This window comes from Lytechinus variegatus, chromosome 16 (genome assembly GCF_018143015.1).
Source record: "Lytechinus variegatus isolate NC3 chromosome 16, Lvar_3.0, whole genome shotgun sequence".
In the NCBI taxonomy this organism is placed as follows: Eukaryota; Metazoa; Echinodermata; class Echinoidea; order Temnopleuroida; family Toxopneustidae; genus Lytechinus; species Lytechinus variegatus.
Window position 1 is genome coordinate 25,042,093 of NC_054755.1, and position 22,692 is coordinate 25,064,784.

Consider the following 22,692-nt stretch of genomic DNA (forward strand, 5'->3'; position numbering starts at 1 on the left):
ATTTATTAAAATGACTGGAAAAAACATTCCCAACTTTAATTTAGATACATAATGTGCTATTTCATTGTCCCCAGCAGAGAACTGGGACAGTTTTTTTCTGTTGACAGTTCAGAGTAATTACAAAGTCAATATTTTTTGTTTATTTCTTGCCTTCCCTTTAATAGCTAATTGGTTTTGCACTTGTTGAAATAGGCTGTCTGGAACTCTATACAATTTTGAGGATAAAAAATGTTTATTAATATTTTTGCCTGCACCCTCCTCTTATCTGTGCCTGCCCTTCCAACCTCCTCACAATATGCCATGGGACACCAAATTGTATTACATACTCCGCATCGTTTATATTGTCCATGCCAAATGCCATGGAGGAAACCACACACCTAAGTTTACTGCTAGGCTTGGCAAACACTTCCGTGATGCTATGTTGGCTGTTGTAACCTATTTGCACCGTCCTCCTTTGATTTCAAGTATACCATTAAAAAAAATCTGTATTGTCCCAGTTTGGGTTTTCAGGAGATGGCCATATTCACCTTCATCTTCTCTGCCTCAACTTAGACTGCGCTGGTGGCCAGTGGTGCAAGACTTCGCATGTCTTGGCTGCATACACCATTGCGACCAACTTGTCTCTTCGGCCAGAAACCTTCAGGTTTTTGCTCCGAAGCAGCTCTTCAGGGCACTCACTGTCCAAAGCCTTATTTCATCTTTGGATACTGCTGTTTTGTCTTCCATAGCAGGAGTCATAAAAATATTCTGAGATATAGAGAAGAATAGAACTTGTTGAAAAAAAAATTGGTTGCATAACAAACTTATGGCCAAAGTTTACCATCTGAAAAAAAGAGAATCAAATTAGAGACAAGACATACAACTACTTGCATTAAGAACATCCATTTTCCAGGCAAGTCTTGAAATGTGACAAAAGTTATGATCTGCAAAACTGATGAGATCTTTTCAACTTTCAAGTCATGCACAAGTCAGGTTTGAAAGTTCACCTGCCAATAAGCTTTTTTCTGAAATGTGTTTATTACCTCTCTAATCTAAGAATTTTGAATCCTGATGCCCCCAAAACTAATTTAGATAACTGTTAGTTTGAAGGTGATCTATCCTATGTATATATAGCCTATATATATATATGTATATATATATACAGTATATATATATATTATATATATATAAACCAGGATGGATGGATGAATGAATGAATGGATGGATAGACAACCAGAAAACAGAATGCCTCCGTTGACCATCTAAATTGTGCAGATGGTACAAATTAGGTGGTCAGTAAAGGAATATTTATGATAGTATTCATTCTAAAGCAAGGATATTCATAGCAAATTGTAAGACAGTATTAAAGGAAACCAAAATCCTAGAAGAGAAGCAAACTTATTGGAATGTGTAAATTGAGAGGAACTATTTAAAACAAGTTTCATCAAAATCGGTTTAAAAGAAGCAAGTTATTGAGGTTAAAAAAGTCTTGTATTTCTATGGGGATCCTGAAATTTGCAAACATGCTTCAAAACGACTGATTTTGTGGAAAAATCTCCATTTGTTTTGTACACAAATTTCTTCTGATTTTCCCATTTATTTTTACATTTTTCACATCATTTCCTCCTGACCTTGACAAATATGGAGTGAATTATATTTTCCCATGACATATGTTATGTCCAGAAGGGGGCAAGATGCAATTTGAAAGATAGTGGTGAAAATCTGAAAAATTGTTCCTCTTGTCTTACTCTTTCCAATAAGATTGCTTCTCTTCTTGGGTTGTGGTTTCCTTTAATATCAATAATAGCTGTAAGAAGTTCATCATATTTAGCTATTTGATCTATGTATCTGTCACTCAGGAATACTGCTAGGATGATGAATGTTCTTAGATGTGTAGTTACAGTAGTAAGGCATCTAGGTACCATTATGCAAATAATGCATGTAAGCACGTGCATGCAGGGCCAAATAATGAATGATGTGCGAGAAGAGCCAATGGATATACCGCACCGAGGTCTGCAGGATCAAGTGCGGTATATCCATTTGGTGAGTCAAGCACAGAGTTTGTTATTCAGGGGGGCGTTTCATGGAAGGACTTGTCGGACGTTTTATCCGACAAGTCCCATTTTATCCGACAGTTACCATAGGAACAGTGCCTCTCAGCCAATCAAAATCATGGAAAGATGTCAGATCTGACAGCTTGTCGGATGAAAATATTGATGAAACGCTCCCCAGGTCCTCTACGTGCAAGAATGCGTGCAGTGTAAGTTTTATACACCCCCTCTCCCATGTTATGATTCCAGACCTCGCAATTTCCTGCACTCTTGACGTCAGAGTGCTGGATAGTGGATGTGGTATGACGTCAGAGTGCAGGATAGTGCATTTTGGATGCAATAGTGCAATTCGTTGAGTATCATGTGATGTGATTTGGGCCAACCAGATCACAGAACATTCTTGGGAGTTGTATAATGTATTATTATGAACCTTTTGCAGTGAGAAACACTGACAGGCAGTTTGGAGTGTTTATATCATGAGCATTTCGTCTCTTTCTCATATAATCTAATACCACATTGCGCTAAATCCTTTCATCTGTATTCTGAAGTTGGGTTTAATTTAAACTATGGTTTTTAGTTGTGATTTATCATTTATCATTTAACTATGGAAAGCCAGTTGTAACAAATCTACAACAGTAGAGGTTCAATGTATCAGCTAATTTGACTCCCAAAACATTATTAACTGCCTGGGAAGGATAAGTATGACAGTTGTCTTCACCATTAAAGAATTAGTAAAGAGCACAGTTAACATGAGAAGCATTCACTCTAAACAAAATTTTGAAACGTTTGGCTTCCCATAATTTTAGTACAGAGTTAGACCATGGTCTATGTTAAACCCGACTTCAGAACACAGGCCTTTGGGTCATATTCTGATAGCCATGGTTTAAACTTGGGTTAAACTAAGACCACATTTTCAGCCATTAAAGTATTTTCCTTTTTAACAAAGGACAAGAGCTATTCTTTCAAACTTGGATATAGTGTTTTTAGGTACATTTTATTTCATCAGTTGCATGATTAAAAATTGTATTCCTGGGTGAAGGTCAAAGATAATTCCAGATTAATCTACTCTGATGAAAAAAATTAGGTTCATTGTCTTAAAAGTGTTTAATCAAACTAAATGAAACGTGAAATGTGTGAAATGGCTATTGGATATTACGAATGATTTTAAATCAATAATGTGTTTACCAGTGAAGGTCAAATGTCATTTGACGTCATTGAACTTTGGGGTTTAATTGTCAATTTATAGAATTGCTTACAAGACATTTAAGAGGTTGCAACACTAGGTCACCAGACATGGTCACTTGACATTTTCTTTAACCCTATCTATGCCGGGTATTTTGGGAGTTCATATGGCCGGGGGGGGGGCCTCCCAGGCCCCCCCCCTAAGATCTCGGCCGTCGACCGTGCGATCGGGCCGAAAATTGGCACGCAGGTTGCTTGAGACATAATCTACAAGATTGTATAGTAATTTATTTCATGCGAATCGCTATAAAGTGATTATGCTAATTTATGCGTAATTAGTATGCAAAAATCATACTTTTTCCTCTAACTCCCAAAATAAAGCTCCAAATGTACTAATTTTTGGTATAGAAACACTTTGTGGTGTTCTTAGCAAGTGTTTATTAAAAAAATTGTGATATCAAATCATTTTCTTATGTATTTTATTGTTTTTTGCAATTTCTTATGTATTTCATTGTTTTTTTACCTTTTGTTTTTCATTTTTTTTTTAATGAAATTTGTCGGGGACTCTTCTGTGATCATATAAAGCATAAAATAAATACATTTAGACCAGCAAAACTAAAAATAATCATACATTTATGAATTTTGGTTGAAAACACAATTTGCATTGACCTTGTACACAAAATCAGGTTTTTGAGCAATTTTCGGTCTGACATGCACTTACATAATGTTGCATAATTTCGGAACCATGTACCCGGGTGATTCAAAGTTGGTCTCAAAAGTTGCGCAAAACTTGAAAGTAAAAAGTCAGCGAGTGGCGCGGTCAAAAAATTTTGCGCTGCGAAAATATTGCGCGATTCGTTGAGGGGGGCCTCCGAGGCCCCCCCCCCCGGTGAAATTTTTTTGGTTTTTATGCATTCCTGTTACTTTGCTGATCAAAGAAATCTTTGACACGTTAAAAAAAACCTTCAAAACCACATGCAGTGGTGGCTTACATAGGAAATATTCAGAGCTTCTGCATTCTATCTCTTTTGCCCTTATCAATCATCATTTACGTCCAGTTCTTCTCTGCCTTGGTGTATCTCGAGTGTAAAGTTACATGAATTGCTTAGTAGGGGAGACAGTTGCCCCCCCCCCCCCCCGGAATTTTTGAAAAATTTTCAATAAAATCCATCCAAAATGTGCACGAAATCCTTTAATTTCACCATCGAAAGAGCTCCTATATGAGAAGCTTGGTCGCTTCCCTTTCGAGTTTCAACTGGCCTTTGTCCAGGGTCTTAGTTGTAAGGGGAGCTATAGTGATTACTGGGGACCGTTTCATCAACATTTTTGTCTGACAAGTTGTCAGGTCTGACATCTTTCCTTGATTCTGATTGGTTGAGAGGCACTGTTACTATAGTAACTGTCGGATAAAATGGGACTTGTCGGATAAAACGTCCGACAAGTCCTTTCATGAAACGCTCCCCTGGTCGCCTCAATCAATTTCAGGTAGAGCCATTTATCGGTCACCCAAGCAAATTTGGATTCTTTGTGACAATGTATTACATTTTTTACCATTATGGCTTTGAATGGTGTTATGTTATTTGTTACACTTATTAAACTGATAATTTTGAAGAAAAATATTGATGTCCTGTTTCTTTTATGTTTTATCAGTATGTTTTTTTTTCTGAATGGTCTATCAGGTATATATGATTGATTGATTGATTGATTTTATTCATATATACATCATTTTAAACATTACATTATATTCATATTAGTATAATCATTTTATATATATATATACATGAATGGAGCATCTTAAGCTCTAAGAGCTTGAAAATGATGTTCCATTGAGAAATAAAGAATACAAAGATACATAATTATACATTGGCTAAAGTAATATATTCAATGATGCGAACATCAACAAAGAGTAAAAAGAAGAGCAAGAGAGATAGAGTGAGGGGTGAAAAGAACAGAGTGGGAAAGAAAGAACTGAATAGAAAGAGAGAAATATGAGGAGAATTTTTAACAATATATAACAAGACATGTTTGATAACGAAGACTCGTTCGTGAGTTATTTTGTTTGCATAATAAATATAAACAATAGTAAATAAAATGAATTTCATATGTGTGGTGGTACATTATGTAACCATGCAGTGGTAATAAACATACATGACATTATCAACCTTGCATTTCATATTTTGAAATAAGGAAATGTTTAACGTATATATGACAATGCCATAGTTTTTTTTCTGTATTTAGTAAAAGTTATGAAAGAAATGTATTCATATGATTCGCGATCTTACACTGATTACTGACCTTCCTTTATCCAAATGAGGAAGAAATATCTCTTCAGCTTTAGGAACTATATTTGACTGGCAGAAGAATTAGGGTATTATTTTTTTCAGTTCAGGTGAAGAATGAGATGTTCTAAGGATCGTTTTCATAAAGGTCGATTTATGTCGGAAAAGCATGAGCCGTTCGGTCGTTATATAAACCCTTATCTGGTCAGAGACATGAAAAGTCTGATACTGGTAGTAATCCTTATTTTTAAAAATATTTTAAAAGTGCTGTTTTTACGCACAAAGTCACGTGTCTGTAGGGGATGGATCATTGTTCAGGGTTGTGGCGTCAGTTGCTCTTATAGATAGTCCACACAAGTTTAGATAACTTAAACAAGATAATGTAAGAGTAGTTGCTAAACATTATTGTATTAGAGAGATAATGTGCGGTTTAAAGTAGTCCAATGACACATGGAAATCGTCAGTCTTAAATGTAATTTTCTTAGTCACCCAGGAATCCTATCATCATAATTCTCTCTACGATCAAGAGAGCTAGTAGTATTAAAATAATCGAGCAGCGAAGAGAAAAATATATCATTGAGGCCTATCATGTATTGGGGTTTTGGGAATGATATTCTAAGGGAAAGGAGACTGGAGTTTTGATTTTCCAAATTTTAAACACTAGGCTTTCTATCTGTTCATGACGAAATTATTAATCAGATTCATAAAAGTCTTCGCACAAAACATAAAGGGTTATTTAGAGCGCGCCAAAATCATAAAATTTTCATCCAAGAGAGCAATTTATCAGCATTTGTCATCTGAATTAAAAAAAATTAATATGGCTCCACTTTTTAACGGATTGTGTAAAACATTGGTTTTTAGGCCTTCTCGTATTATTTCTAATTTCGGTTTAAGAGACTTTGAAGGATAAAACATTTTGACAGTCCTCTTTTTTTGGAATAGCTCCCTAGATTTACTACATGGGAAGGCCCACAAAACTTTTTTAGTTCTTTATTTGATTTTCCTTTAATTGTCCGTTTTTAGAGTATAATAAAAGGATCCTGTCAGCAAAATGATAAAACTAATAGCCCCCTCCTTCAAAAAGGAAGGGAATATTAAAAAGATGGGCACAAATCAAGAAGGGGACCAACTTTCTTTTCATTAATCGATAGTTATTGCCTGAGACTTTTTTCCAGAAGTAATTAGAAGTGTTTGTTTAGCATTAATGAATAACATAGCCATTATCTAAATTTAAATCTGTTTTTAATACCTCCCTAATAAATTCAACATTCACTGTGGCGGTTAATGTGGGGAGGCCGGGGGTATATTTTATGGCAATGGACAAGCCATATGCATAAAAATCATTTCTAAAAAGTATGTGTTTATGTATTGGAAAAATACAATGAAAACAGATGTATATAAGTATGATTTATTTATTGGAAAATTTTATTGTTTAGGATAATATAATGTTGAAATATTAAAATATGATTTTGTATTCTTATTAGTTCATTTATTTATAATTAATTATAAGTTACATAATTGATTTGAATTCAACAAGCATTGTTTTACAAAATGCATGTAAAATAGAAAGTTATGGCATTTTAAAGTTTCGCTTATTTTCAACAAAATGGTAATATGAACGAGCCAGTACATCCAAATGAGAGAGTGATGACATCACTATATTTCTTTTGTATTTTATTATATGAAATATTGTGATTTTCTCGTCATTGTCATGTGAAATGAAGTTTCATTCCTCCCTGAATACGTGGAATTCCATTATTTTAACATTTTGTGCTTCAGGCAAGGAGGTCCTAATTGTCAAATTCGTAAAAATTGAAATATTATATAATTCAAACAATGAAAAACAAAAATAGTGAGTGAGTGACATCATTGACTCTCATTTGGATGTAACTGGCTCGTTCGTATAACTATTTTGTTGAAAATTTTGAAATGTCATAACTTTCTTATTTTACATCCGATTTTGATGAAATTTTCAGCATTGTGCTTGTCTGATTTTTCTCTATTGATTCAAATCAACATTATTCTGAGGTGGACTTGACCTTTAAGTGTATGCATTTAAAGGGGAATCCAACCCAAATAAAAACTTGTTTTAATAAGGAAAAGAAAAATCAGACAAGTTGATAGGTGAAAGTTTGAACAATATTGGACAAACAAAACGAAAGATATGAATTTTTAAAAGTTGTAAATATTGGTAATCACTATACCCATGGAGATTTCAAATTGGCCGCATATGTGATGTCATAGTGATGTAAGGCAAGGACTACTCTTCCATGTACCCAATACATATGGCTAAAATGTAATTTTTCCCAAAAGTTTTATTTCAAATTATATTTTTCTTTCATGAGGACATAAAACAATATACTACATGGGTTATATTTAGATTACTGCCCCAGGGGAATGGGTACTTAGGAGAAAACCACAAATCCCTGATAATAAAGTACATGGCCTATGGGAAAGTTGCCCTTGCCCCTTGTCATAATTTACTTACCCAGTTGCCAATTTGAAATCTACATAGTATTAGTGATCTCAATTTTAAAGCAGCTATAACTTTCTTATTGCTTGTCCAATTTCTTTCAAACTTTCACCATTCTGTTTAATTTATTTTTCTCCTTCCCAACACAACATTTTATGGCCAAGGCTGGATTCCCCTTTAAAAAAGATACCGGCCGCCCCTCCCCTCTCCCCAGCCGGGCCGGGGGGGGGGGGGGTGGCCACTCAGTTCAATGCCCTTTCATCGTCATCTTGTCAAAAAGATGGCCTACTTCACGTTATAAGTCACAAAGATACGATCTTATATTTTTTTTACACGAGATGCAACCTACATGTATCTGTTGATTTTTTTTGGTACAATTTACTGATATGCGCCGACAACTTGAATATCGAATCGAGACTGTTAGATAGGAAAATTCTCATTTCGATGCATGTTTGCGTGATTTCCACCGCAGTAGAAATCTTCGGAGAGAGCATCTTAGCCGGGATCTGATTGAAAGTAAGCGTTAAAAAATCATTCTTGAAAAAAATTTCGAATTTATTTTTATAAGTAACTTAAATGTTTTAAGCACAAATGTGTTGTTTCTTTTGTCCTTCTTCAGAGCAAGTCTCTGTTATGCCTTACGCGGGAGATTTTCCATGGTGAGTGGTACCGGTACAACATTCAATTCACTTGTTCACTGCTACCACCCTGCCTGTGGGGAATCTAGGTTTCACAGGCTTAATTCATTCCCCATAGACTCATGTGTTAAATTGGCACTTTAAAAAATTCATAAAAAATAAGGATGAAATTCGGGGGTTGAATGTTTACTACCAGTGGATAGGATTTATATCTGGCTATCCATATCTGACCAGAAAAGGGTCCCTCGACCGGCTCATTTTAAAAATAAATTGGCGTGTTTGAAGACACCTTCGGGGGGAGCAGATTCATCACCTCAAGCAGCAAAATAGCCCTAATCCTTCCGCCAGTGAAAATATAGTCCAAAATTTGATATTTTTTCTTTCCAATTTGGGAAAAGGAAGTTCAGTAATTACCAAAAATAGAAACAGTTTTAGATGGACAATCATATGCATACACTTTGTCTATCAGCCATATCAAAATAAAAAAATAGCAATGGGTTGGCTCGAATGAAAATGAATATTTATGGCCTGCCACTAGTGATTAGGCCCGTGAAACCTGTATTGTATGGCACATGAAGGTTTCTTTTTAATTTACCTTCCTGGCTTTTCTTTAACATCTGTACACTCACTTTATCACAAAGAAATGCATGAAATATACAGATGTGTTATGTAATGACCATTTCTAATGTTACTCCTAATGTCCAGTGCCCTATGGATTTACACACATCCTACATGCCTATATGTAGCTCAACAATGGATGCAATGTAGGGCCCAAATCCTTTAATACAAATTATAGATATGAATAGTGTGCATATCTGGATTCAAGATCTGCCCACAATATCAATACCAGATTCACATGAGTTAAATTAGATAACAATAAAAAGAAATGAGAATCAACATACAAGCATACTATACATTCACATCTTCCTATGACAAGGGCCCAAGCCAGGGTGTAAGAGAGAGAGGGGGTTAGATGGCTTGTATTCTAAATGGATGGGGGCTAGTCTGGCTAGAAGTCAGTAAAAGTTGAACAAGATAGCAGTATAGAACTCATTCTCAGCCCCCCCCCCAGCTAACTATATGCTTTTCTCTACCCCCCCCCCTCCCTCTTGAATCCACCACTCTTCAGTCAAATTCTAAAGTTTTCTCTTCTCATTCCCTTCCCCATGAACCAATTTCACAAGTGCAATTGATGCAAGGCCTATCTAATGTGTACTATATCTTGTGATGGGTGCTATACACGATTTACAGCAGCGCTCGTCGGTATACGAAAACACACGACAACATGCAAGCAACCCAGTGTCAGTGACAAACACACGCACAGCCTAGCTAGCCTAGGTACACAAACACAGAGTTACTAATAACAACTTGTTACCTGTTATACCCCTATGTAGCCTTGTATATAGCCATGAAGTTCAGTTTTTGGACCTCTTGATGATTGGAACATGTATACTAGTGAAATGCAATCTGCTACTGAAGAGTTGGGCAGGTATTTCATCCACTAGGGAATCCCCCATGTAATAGGCTATGGTCAGGGTTATAGGTTTCACAGGCTTAATTCATTCCCCATAGACTCATGTGTTAAATTGGCACTTTAAAAAATTCATAAAAAATAAGGATGAAATTCGGGGGTTGAATGTTTACTACCAGTGGATAGGATTTATATCTGGCTATCCATATCTGACCAGAAAAGGGTCCCTCGACCGGCTCATTTTAAAAATAAATTGGCGTGTTTGAAGACACCTTCGGGGGAGCAGATTCATCACCTCAAACAGCAAAATAGCCCTAATCCTTCCGCCAGTGAAAATATAGTCCAAAATTGGTGATATTTCTTCCCAATTTGGGAAAGGAAGTTCAGTAATTACCAAAAATAGAATCAGTTTTAGATGGACAATCATATGCATACACTTTGTCTATCAGCCATATCAAAATAAAAAAAAATAGCAATGGGTTGGCTCGAATGAATATTTATGGCCTGCCACTAGTGATTAGGCCCGTGAAACCTCTAGAGGTAGGACTATATGGTATGCCAATGTTGTACAGAGCACACACTTTAAAAAATCATTAAAATATCACTTTTGTGACCAAAATTAATAATTTCCATACAGTTGCAATTTATTTTTCATTAGTAATTGGGAATAATTTTTTCATTCACCAGAGCGCTCAAAAACTTGAATTTAGGGCATATATTTGTGTACGCCCTCTATTGGTGGAAAGTAATATGGCAAGAAAATTTTCATTTTTTGATCTCTATTTTTAATTAAGAAAAAAATGATTTAAAGAATCAAATTGAAATAAGAGCCAAGTTGTATGAATAATAGATGTAATGGAAACTGACAGTGTAAAAAAATCAAGCATTTGCCCCAAAGAAAAAGAGAAAATAAGCCAAACATTGCCACCCTTATTTTGCCACACATGGAAATATAACTGAGAACAAGGTTATAATGTTCATTCAATGAGTGATTCAATTCAACCTCTCGGCGATGTTCGTGCAGGCTCCACTTCAGCTACGTTACCCCCGGGGGGGCCGCGGGGCACTCGACCAAAAAAATAGTGGGGGTGTGCCGCAGGCGAGACAAAAAAACGGGGGCCTCGGAGCGGGCTTATTGTAAAAAGGAGGGTCAGAACGGGCTTCGGAACGATCGAGTCATCGACAAATGTTTGTGAAAACGGGGGTCCTTGGGCTTGGAACGGATCGCCATCGTGTGAGCGCGTATATGCTTCCCTATGATTATTTTAGGCTAAGCTATGGAACGGTCATGCAGCTAGCGCGGCCTCCACCGGGTGAGCTCTCTGCGGCCGCTTTTCACCAAAATTGCAGCTCATTGTAGCAGATAAATGCGATCGGAACGGCGTAACGAAAAATATGCGAAGCTTTGGAGCAGGTTTCTTCTTTTTTTCTCGATAAGAAGAAAATGCTATGCCTTGGCCTTTGCAGCAGTTTTTTTGTTCTTTTTCTCAATAAGACAAAAATGCTATTGGAACGGAAATTTGAGTGTAAAAATGGGGGTCCCTTCCGCGGCACATGTACCAATATGCATTATATATACTGAGTGCCCCCCCGGGCTGTTAACGTACGTACGGTACCGACTACTGTACCGTACCGCTTGTCGCTACACTACCTACGCTCGCTCCACCTACCCGAACAGCGAGACCCAAAACTCGCTCTCTGATAGTGATACTCCGAGTGGCAAAGGTGGGGAAAAATGCATATTTATTGTAAGACGTTAAAGTCGAAAAAGAAGAAAAACTTTATTTCTTACTTTACACCCTAATTATGTCCCTAAATTTCACTCCATATTCACTTGTTCACTGCTATCATCCTGCCTGTGGAGAATCTACAGGTAGGACTATGGTATGCCAAAGCTGTATATAGCACACACTTTAAAAAATCATTAAAATATCACTTTTGTGACCAAAATTAATAATTTCCATACAGTTGCAATTTATTTTTCATTAGTAACTTGGGAATAATTTTGTATTCACTACAGCGCTCAAAATCTTGAATTTTGAGCATATTTTTGTGTACGCCCTCTATTGGTGGAAAGTAATATGGCAAGAAAATTTTCATTTTTCAACCTCTATTTCTAATTAAGAAAAAATAATTTAAAAGATTAAATTTACAGAAGAGCCAAGTTATATGATTAATAGCTGTAATGAAAACTGACAGTGTAAGAAAATCAAGCATTTGTCCTATATAAAAAGAGAAAATAAGCCAAACATTGCCACCCTTATTTTGCCACACATGGATATGTAACTGAGAACAATTTTATATCATAACCTTGTTCATTGGATGAGTCCTTCGTTTAGCCTCAAAATTGGTGATTTATCATTGAATTTAGAACTAGATCTAGAGCCAATTGATTTGATTTCGAGTTCCTCACAGTCACACGGATAAATAAGTTCGCTGCAGATTTCAAAACATCGCATGCACATGTGCGAGGGTCTATGTAGCTAGCTTGGACCCTCGGCCTCGCGTGTACGTATTTAGTTTTTGCCAAACAAACAGAGGCGCACGGCCAATAAAAGAGACTGTCTCCCATGTCATGAGAGAGATTATCTCCACTATATTGGACTTTTGTAAAGAATTTTGGTATCCAATTTTAGAGACAGTCTCCAGTTTGGGAGATCAATATTTGTTTACATTTGCTTCAAATGGATTACCTTGGCAAATGAAAATGTGAGAAGCAGATTCCCCCTTTTCACCGTCTACATGCGTTTGTTGGTGTTTTGCAAAGCTGGCCTCCAATATCGGCGATTGTCTCCCTTATTGGAGACGGTCTCCCATATTGGCCGTGCGTAGCCTGGAGGCGTCTGGGAAATAAAGTCATCTACTCTACATAGGGTACTCCCCATAACGCCTGGCGCTCGAATATATAGCCTTCCACACACCACGGGAAAAGGCAACTATAAAAATGCGCCAAACTGCTAGTTATATTTAGAATCTGAGAATAACACCAGAGCTACCAAGTCTCACGCATTATGCGTGAGACTCAAACATTTTGGACTCTTTTTCATCCCCTCAAATGTCTGTCTCACGCAACTATCACAGCCTATCCCCATATACATTGTACACAATGTCTGTGATCTCACTCAATTCACAGAAAATCTCACGCATAGCTGGTCTTTGAACTTGGCATCTCTGATCTGTAACACTTCTGTACATGGGTAAAAATATCGGTTGGCGACGTTTGGCAAAAAATGGATAGTTATGGTTACAAAATATCGCCAAAATGCGATAAAAAAATAAAAATAGAATTTGTTGTCATCGACTCATTGCCATCTTTGATCCTTTGTTAATGCAACCTAGTTACATGACGCGTATAGAGGGCGGCAAAATCATGAGCGGTGCTAGATTAAAAAGTATTAAAATGTCCCGCTTCAACCACTGAACTAGAAATACGTATTTTCAGTTCAGTGGTTGAAGTGGGACATGCGATGTTTTGAAATCGGCAGCAAATTATACGTGTGACTGTGAGGAACTTGATGTTGACTCTAAATTACCAATTTTGAGGCTTACTGGAGGATGGATGTGGAGTTAAATTGGGGTATAGAATAAGAAATTAAGCTTACCTTCTTTTTTCAATGTCATTTCGACTTTAAAGTTTTTAAAAAAAAAATACATTTTTCCCACCTTTGCCACTCAAAGTATCAGAGCGAGATTTCGATCTTGATGTTCAGGTAGGTGGAGCGTAGTGTAGCTGAAGTGGAGTGGAGCCTGCACAAACATCGCTTGAGGTAGGTGAGTGGTGGTCAGAAATCTTCTGCCTTTTGAGTTTGGGGCCCGTCCACTCTTGCGCTAGCTATAACACTGAAAACTGATCTACATATAACACCCTAAATTGATCTCCCAAGTTTTATATTGTTTTCCTTTCTTGTTTAAATTTGCTCTTTCTGTTTTCTTTAGATCTCTCTTGAAGGACAATATTGATTGCTCCAAGTTTTGAGCTCGGATGAGGTGACAGGCCAACAAGATGGCTGCAGTTGCCGGACACTTGCCGTGAGTTCCAATGCATTCTCATCACTTCCTCTTTAATGTTTGAACGTAGCGGGCGGTGATTACTTAGTTTATTCATGTTCCATCGCCTGATCAGTCCCCATGATTTCCAATTATTATTATTTTATTTGGCATAATATCAAACAAGTCAAATACAACATAAAAAATAATTGTTACAATAACACAGTATCACAAAAATAAGTAAGCACTGGATATACCTGGATGAGCTGCCAGGCATTAGGCAAAGTTAACCAAATAACTATAGTCCACGGACCGCCCTAACCCATACCCCAGATGAATCCACTGTAGTATTTTCATGCGAAATACCTTAATTTCACAGGAAATTTAGGTATTTCTCGCCTGAGTGCAATCTTATAAATGCTGGGATGTACATGTACAAAGTTGTCCAAGGAGGTACAGGAAAAAGTAAAAAAAAAGAAAATTCCCTCAAATATTTAGAAATAGGGAATTTGTCTTAATTTCATACCTTTGTTATTTCCAGGGTAATCTGTTGTCAATATTTTCTTTTTCAATCTGTCGACTGTATGCGTGGAAGATCAAATTATGTGGCAATGACCTTTTGCACTGAATGGCACTAGTATTCAACCGAGTGATGATAGATAGCAAATCTCAAAACGGTTTTGATTGTTAAACTAGATCTATCTAGATCTATGTAAGTCTCCGGCTTTGACTTATTGCCTGTTTGGTCTCATCTCAAATGGTCTAGTCCATAGTCAGATGGGACAGGGGCAGATTGCAGAGACTGGGCCATCTTTATCGCTAGGTTGAATACTAGTACAAAAAACCATTGCCGTATAATTTGATTGCCGGCGTTAAACAGTCGACGGGTTGAAGATAAAAATAACATGAAAAGAATAACCAGGATTTGCTCTTGGAAATAAGACAGGTCTGAAATTAAGGTAAATTCCATATTTCTATATATTTGTAGAAGCTCTCCAAACGGGTTGAATAGTAGTGCCCTTACGGTACCTTTACTATGAATGAGTGCACAAAGCCAACATGGTTCAATTCCTAAATTGAAGGGTCTACATACATCGAGCATTAGCTGTGTTTGATAATTGTGATATTTTACTTGATTGCTAAGAAAGCATTTATGCAAAAACAGGCCTTCAGGTCTTTATTCAAGGGGCCCTAAATGCCTTGCCAAAAGTCGCACCAAGTGGGGATGTTGGCATTCAGAGGTGACTAGAACCAAATATTAATGTCAGCTGAAAACACAATCTGTATTGAATTAAATTCAATATAGATTGTGTTTTCAGCTGACATGAATATTTGGTTCTTTTTAATACTGATTCCGATTTCTTGATTTTATATTATTAATGGTCACATATGTGTCACCGACCAATTTCATTAAAAAAAGAAAAACAAAAGGTTAAACAGAAATACAATATAATACATAGAAAATTGATCATTAGTTATGCATAAATTGGCATATCAAACTACAGCCAATTTTCATGAAAAAGATAATTTACAATTTTGTAGATTAGGTCGCATGTAGATAAGGTCGCATGCCAATTTTTGGCGCCAAAGGTTTCGATGGGGGGGGGCAGTTACATGATCTCAAAAAATATAATGTACCCTGGCCTATTTATAATACATAAAAAATTGATCATTAATTATGCATAAATTGGCATATCAAACTACAGCCAATTTTCATGAAAAAGATAATTTACAATTTTGTAGATTAGGTCGCATGTAAATAAGGTCGCATGCCAATTTTCGGCGCCTAAGGTTTCGATGGGGGGGGCAGTTACATAATCTCAAAAAATATAATGTACCCTGGCCTATTTGCGGCTAAAAAAATAATATATGTAGGCACTGTCATCACCTACTATTGAACAATATTCTGGGAGAAAAGTGTTTTGAATTTGCTCAAAGAAGTAAAGTTTTCTTCCCTTATTTCCAGGAGAAAATATTTCCGGGCCCAGGTGAGGAAAGAGAAACGGAAGAGGAAAAGACAAGCAGCTGCACAGTTTCGAGATGCACAGAGGAGAGGTATAAGCCTGTTCGTAGTTCCTTTCTGCGCATGATCAGAGGAAGGTCATTTGTACTAAAGTGACATGGTGGTTTGAAATCTAATGAAATATGCACCAACATCGATGTCTTGTTATTATAATTTTGTATTCCATAACTGTGTAAAGCGCTGTGAAACGATTATATATTGTAAGAGCGCTATATAAATGAACATATTATTATTTGATTATTCATATATTCTTTTGAATTGTGGTTTTCATTTACATCCACAAAAAACAACAATGCGCCCACGAACGACAGTATTTCACAGTTTGCCAAGTACATTGTGCAACATGCTACATGTATATGCATTCAAGTAGGAATGCAACGAATACCTTCATGATGTGTTCATTGGTGCGCTATTCTAGTCACTCTTCATCCTGCTATGTAAGATAAGATATTTTATTCGTCTTTCTGTCTGCACATACAAGATATTACGTAAGGCAAGCTTACAGTACGTAATATCTTGCTTTGAAATCTGCCTATCATAATGAAAGAAATGAAAGGTCATTTACCAAAATCGTCCATAAAGTAACTACGAACTGGTCTATTGATTTGGTACCTGTTTTAAAAATACTTATCAACATTATTACCTCTTTACATGACTTTAGGAATTTTTGATACCCTTTTCACTGTAGGTGCTGGCATTGCCCGGCCATAAAGTACAAGTAATACCAGTATGAAGCTGTATGATAGCACTGGATAAATTTAAGTCCAGAATTGTTATTCCGATCTCATTCCCGCTCGTTCCGAACTCAAGGGTCTAACCATATGTTTCCTCCAATTCCATTTCTTAATATAAATGGGAGAGAAGTGAAATGATTATCCACTAAAAGGATTTAACTACCTAATACCAAGTTACGAAGATAGTTGCTTGCATGACATCCCGTATTTATGGTAAGGTCTGCAGTGCTACTGTACATTGCATCAATCGAGTTGCCAACCCTTACGGAATATTAATGAGATGTGTTCTAATGTAAATTCAGTGTTTACTTCCCGATTGAATGACTGAGTGAAAAACTTTTGTTACTATGATTTTGTCTCGTAAGAAAACATTTGGTTATTCACATTGTAATTTTGTATCTGATTAATATTCCATAATGGTTGGCAGCTTTGCATCAAGTGGATATGGGACCAAGAACTGGGCTATCACTGTCATAAGGATAAGCCAATCGTGTAAAGGAGTGACTCTGCATCAAATGGGAAGACAATAATGCAATGTCGTGTAGTGGTTTTCATGGCAGCTTAATATTGGTTTTATATAAGATTAATGAAGGTAGTTGCAATAAACATGGATTTCATGTGACAGTCTGTAAGGCCAAGACCTAATGTCACTATATCATCAAGATCTGATTCAGTTACATAAACTGAACCTTGTGAAATCCCGAAGTCTAAGCTGAAATCGATCACAATGTAGATCAACAAAACAGCACGTGTGGGACAGTGTATTGTTATGATTTGGAAAGAGACCGACAATCATGCTTGTTGTTGTAATTTCTCAGCAATTACACAATATCTTGCAGAGTCTTTTTTAGGCACATATTTTATTATACCCCTGCCAAACAAAGTTTGAAGTGGGTATATAAGAATCAAAGTACGGTCGTTCGGTCAGTGAAGGATGATGTCTTATTTCTAATTATTTTACGTAATTCTGACCTCTAAAAGTTTTCCAAGAGATTAATTAATGAAGATGAAGGATCCATCATATCCTTGTAATACTTGAAAATTCTGACTGTTATGTAGATTTTCCAGCAGATGAGGAAGATGAAGATGAAATGCAAGATGCAGGAGGAGGCGCAATGGAGGCAGAACAAAAGGAAACAGATTATTGTATAGCCAGGTAAGGTGTCTGGTCATCTCTAGGTTGGCTTGGTGATGACCACCACAAAATGGAAATGATGTGCAAAAGCTTGCATGGTTGTGTTTATTAGTATAGGAATGATAAACACAGTTTCTTGAATGGGATTTAACTTGATAATTGACAAATGGGCTAATTGATTTCTTTGAGATATCAACAATGTCCACTTTTTTTAGCTTGCCTCTGTAAAAGAAGAGCATCATGCATAGGCAGCTGTGCATAATTTCATATTTGAGGATCGCTGCTTATGGGTTCAAAAGGGGTGGTCCGGGCGGAAAATCGCGAAGGATTTATATCTAAAAATGCTGAAAATTTCATCAAAATCGGATAACAAATTATAGTTATTGAATTTTTAAGTTTATCAATGAAAACAGGTATATGCACATCGCCATGAATATTTATTAAGTGGGCTGATGATGTCACATCCCCACTTTCCACTTTTACTTATAACATGAAATCATTTTACTTAGATATAATTATTTTCAGCGTGGAGTACCCCTTTGGTATCGTATGGTATTTGTTAAATCATGCATCGCAGTTACAAAGACTGAATTGCACATGGATATACAATATTAAAAATGTACACTCTCAAAACAGTGGAATTATTTACATATTTTAAAAAGTACACATATATCACAGACTGAATGCAATAAATAACGTACTACTATGTATCAAACCATACACATTACGTATGATAAAATAGTAATGTAAAAAACACCCATAATTAAAACAAAGAAGATGAAGAAAAATAATAGGAAGAAAAAGAATAAGGAGCAGAAGGAGAAGGGGAAGAAGAAGGAGGAGAAGAAGATGGAGAAGAAGAAGAAGAAAAGGAGAGGGAGGAGAAGAAGATAATGAAAAAGAAAAAAAGGAAGTTGAAGAAGAATAACAAGAATATAAAAGATCACATAATATATTGCAAAATGAGAATACAGAGTACTGATACATGTAAAAGGTAAAATTTTAAATTTGGTAATCATGGAAAAGCAATTATAAAATTCATTAAAAAATTTCAAATAGACATGTTTAAGAATAGAATTATTACATATTAAGGGTAAAGTTCATTTACCAGTCACTTTGCTTGATCAGTATAATTTAGAAATTAGTTGAATCGCGGCCGGTACAAAGATTGTTTTCTACTTTTGAATCATGTTGCCTGTTTCAGTTAAGAATTATTATAGACCGAGTTTCAAATATGAAAAATAGTTTGACAAACAAAAGCAGAAATTCGAATGTGACAAAAATTATAAATGGTATAGCCTTGCAAGATGGAAGGGCATAAATACTAGATAAGTAATCATGAATTAAAAAAAGTAGTAAAAAGCTGAATTATTAAAATTGTTATATCATTGCTGGTTTAAGAGCCTTACCAAATAGGGTAAGGCGCTCTTTTTATAGCGTTCTGTTCTGCATTTGATTTCACGTATCCTCTTACTGTGTCTCAATTGCCTACAGTAAAAGAATTCTGGCTTTGGGGCAACCAGTCACGGAAGTTACAATACAGTGATCTAGTGAAGTTCAGGCAAAGTGATTCTCTTCTGTTTCTCATAGAAGTGAGATTACATGATTCGAGTGCCTGTTGATATGATTCATATCGTATTCCTAATATTGTACGTAGAGCACGCTTTTGGATTGACTCTATTGAGCCTCTTGGTTGAGCCTCCTGGTTTAGAGTCAGTGAAGAATGACAGATTAAGAATTAAGAATGCCAGGTTAAGAATACACAATGATAATCGGAAATATTTTGTACAAGTATATATATATTTTTTCTACCCTAGGAACACAGAGAGGAATGGAGAGGAGGCGGCTTGGTTGGAAAGAGAGCAAATTGCGCAAGCGGAGTTTGAAAAACGGCGGAAGATTGCCGAAGCCTTGAAAGAGAAGGAGATGGAAGAAAGGGTAAGAGCACACACACAGAAAAATGCTCTCACCAATAAGATGCAAGGATTTCAGTAGCTTATAATTTCTGGCAAAGATACTACAAGGGAAAGATCGGACAGTACATAGAGCGCGCAATGAAGCGTTTGGGAAAAGCGCCCTACATCGTTGAGTGAGTAACAACATTTTTGTCTCACCTGCGAAGCAAAGTGAGACTATAGGCGCCGCTTTTCCGACGGCGGCGTCAACATCAAATCTTAACCTGAGGTTAAGTTTTTGAAATGACGTCATAACTTAGAAAGTATATGGACCTAGTTAATAAAACTTGGCCATAAGGTTAATCAAGTATTACTGAACATCCTATTAGAGTTTCATGTCACATGACCAAGGTCAAAGGTCATTTAGGGTCAATGAACTTAGACCATGTTGGAGGAATCAACATCGAAATCTTAACCTGAGGTTAAGTTTTTGAGATGTCATCATAACTTAGAAAATATATGGACCTAGTTCATGAAACTTGGACATAAGGTTAATCAAGTATCACTGAACATCCTGCATGAGTTTCACGTCACATGACCAAGGTCAAAGGTCATTTAGGGTCAATGAACTTTGGCCGAATTGGGGATATCTGTTGAATTCCCATCATAACTTTGAAAGTTTATGGATCTGATTCATGAAACTTGGACATAATAGTAATCAAGCATCACTGAACATTTTGTGCAAGTTTCAGGTCTCATGATTAAGGTCAAAGGTCATTTAGGGTCAATGAACTTTGGCCGAATCGGGGGTATCTGTTGAATTACCATCATAACTTTGAAAGTTTATTGGTCTAGTTCATTAAACTTGGACATTAGAGTAATCAAGTATCACTGAACATCCTGTGCGCGTTTCAGGTCACATGACCAAGGTCAAAGGTCAATGAACTTTGGCCGAATTGGGTGTATCTGTTGAATTACCATCATAACTTTGAAAGTTTATGGATCTGATTCATGAAACTTGTACATAAGAGTAATCAAGTATCACTGAACATCCTGTTCGAGTTTCAGGTCACATGATCAAGGTCAAAGGTCATGTAAGGTCAATGAACTTTGGCCATGTTGGGTTTTTTTGTTGAATAACCATCATATCTCTGTAAGTTTATTGGTCTAGTTCATAAAAAGTGGACATAAGAGTAACCATGTATCACTGAACATCTTGTGCGAGTTAGAGTAGTATTCAAAGTCAGCACTGCTGCTATATTGAACCGCGTGATGCAGGTGAGACGGCCAGAGGCATTCCACTTGTTTTACCTTTGCGCATCGCGATATGGTTTTGTACAGAAATGGTGAAGGGGTGAAGGAATAGATGATTTTTACATTTGGAAAAAAATTTTATTCAATTTTGTTTTCTTGAATTAAAGATTAATATATTTCAGAGGTTTCTGGGTAATAGAAGGAGGAATTTTCCATGCGCCGCACTTGAGTCCTCTCCGAAATTCCCTCTCATTCCTCCCATATGTTTTATACACAGCAGCGTGCCAATGTGCGATGGTTTACTTACTTGCTCAACACTAGTGAGCGCCCTTCCCCATGAGCATTAATCGAGCTTTTAAAAAATTGCCGAAGTGTCCAATATTCCCCTTGTAGTATCTTTGGTTCTGTTGATCAGTGACAGGACACTTCATGAAAAGGTACCCTTGCATCACATAAACAATAAGGCACACATTCTCAAAAGAGGTTTCATTTGTACTTGTACTTCGGCAAGAAAAATTGCACTTCATTCAAGCATGAATTAAGTGCCCTTGCCAAAAGTGTGCATTCATGAATGGTTTTTCTCAGTGTATGCGATGTATATAGCGGAGTTATACATGTATACTTTAAGGACAAGTCAACCACAACAGAAAGTTTACTTGAATAAAACGAGAAAAATCCAACAAGCATGACGCTGAAAATTTCATCAAAATCCAATGTAAAATAAGAAAGTTATGACATCTTAAAATTTGCATTATTTCACAAAACACTTCCTGGTCGGTATGCGAATGAGCAGACTGATGATGTCCCTCACTATTTCTTTCCACCTACATTGCAATTAATCATTGCTTTTACATACAAATATGCTTCAAAGAAATGTTGATGATATTTCAATATTATGATAAAGTTTGATATAGTAATGGATAAGGGATAAATTATTTCAAAAAGCTTGTTCTTTTTTCTGAACATACTGGTTTGGATGCTCTTACTAAATTTTTACAAATGTATTCACACACAGCATAAAGATTCAATTATTTTTTAATGCCATATTCAATGTAAATGAATCTAGACAATGAACGGCATAAACTGGAAGATTCTATACTGAAAAAAGATTGCAGAATCTGTTAGCAATAGTGTAATTGTTTATTTTTCTAATTTAAGATGGTTTCGTATGTGGTGTTTAATTATACTTTATCCATAAAAGAGATTTGTTGATTTTTGCAATTAATTTGAATCTAACCCTGATACTTTTGTAAATGGTTGGGATTAAGTCCTCAAACATGTGAAATGAATTGAAAGAATGATAATTGAATTGCTTTCCAAACTTCCCCTGAGCTATCCGATAATCTTGTGACATTTTTTAAAAGGTTAGAAAAATGTCTCTGTTAGAAATTAAAGGCATAATTTAGCCTTAGAAACATGTATTTAAAAACAAAAACAAAGGAGAGATAAAACATGTACATAGATATGGGGCGCCAAGTGTCCGCCAGTATATTCTGTGCAATTCAAGCACTTTCGTACACAAAATGTGTTTTAATTCAGACGAAAATCTTTCGTCATGACGCTGTTTTATTTCGTACACGAAATTTATTTT

General features: G+C 36.2%; 1 protein-coding gene across 1 annotated transcript; it reads left to right on the forward strand.

Annotated features, from left to right (window-relative positions):
- Positions 1–8,414: 8,414 nt before the first annotated feature.
- LOC121429406 lies at positions 8,415–19,970 on the forward strand. The gene is made up of 5 exons (XM_041626383.1): positions 8,415–8,480; positions 14,010–14,102; positions 16,027–16,115; positions 17,877–17,973; positions 19,770–19,970. Exons 2-5 carry the CDS (start codon positions 14,077–14,079, stop codon positions 19,945–19,947), a joined length of 390 nt encoding a protein of 129 aa, XP_041482317.1. The 5' UTR covers positions 8,415–8,480; positions 14,010–14,076; the 3' UTR covers positions 19,948–19,970.
- Positions 19,971–22,692: the final 2,722 nt, after the last annotated feature.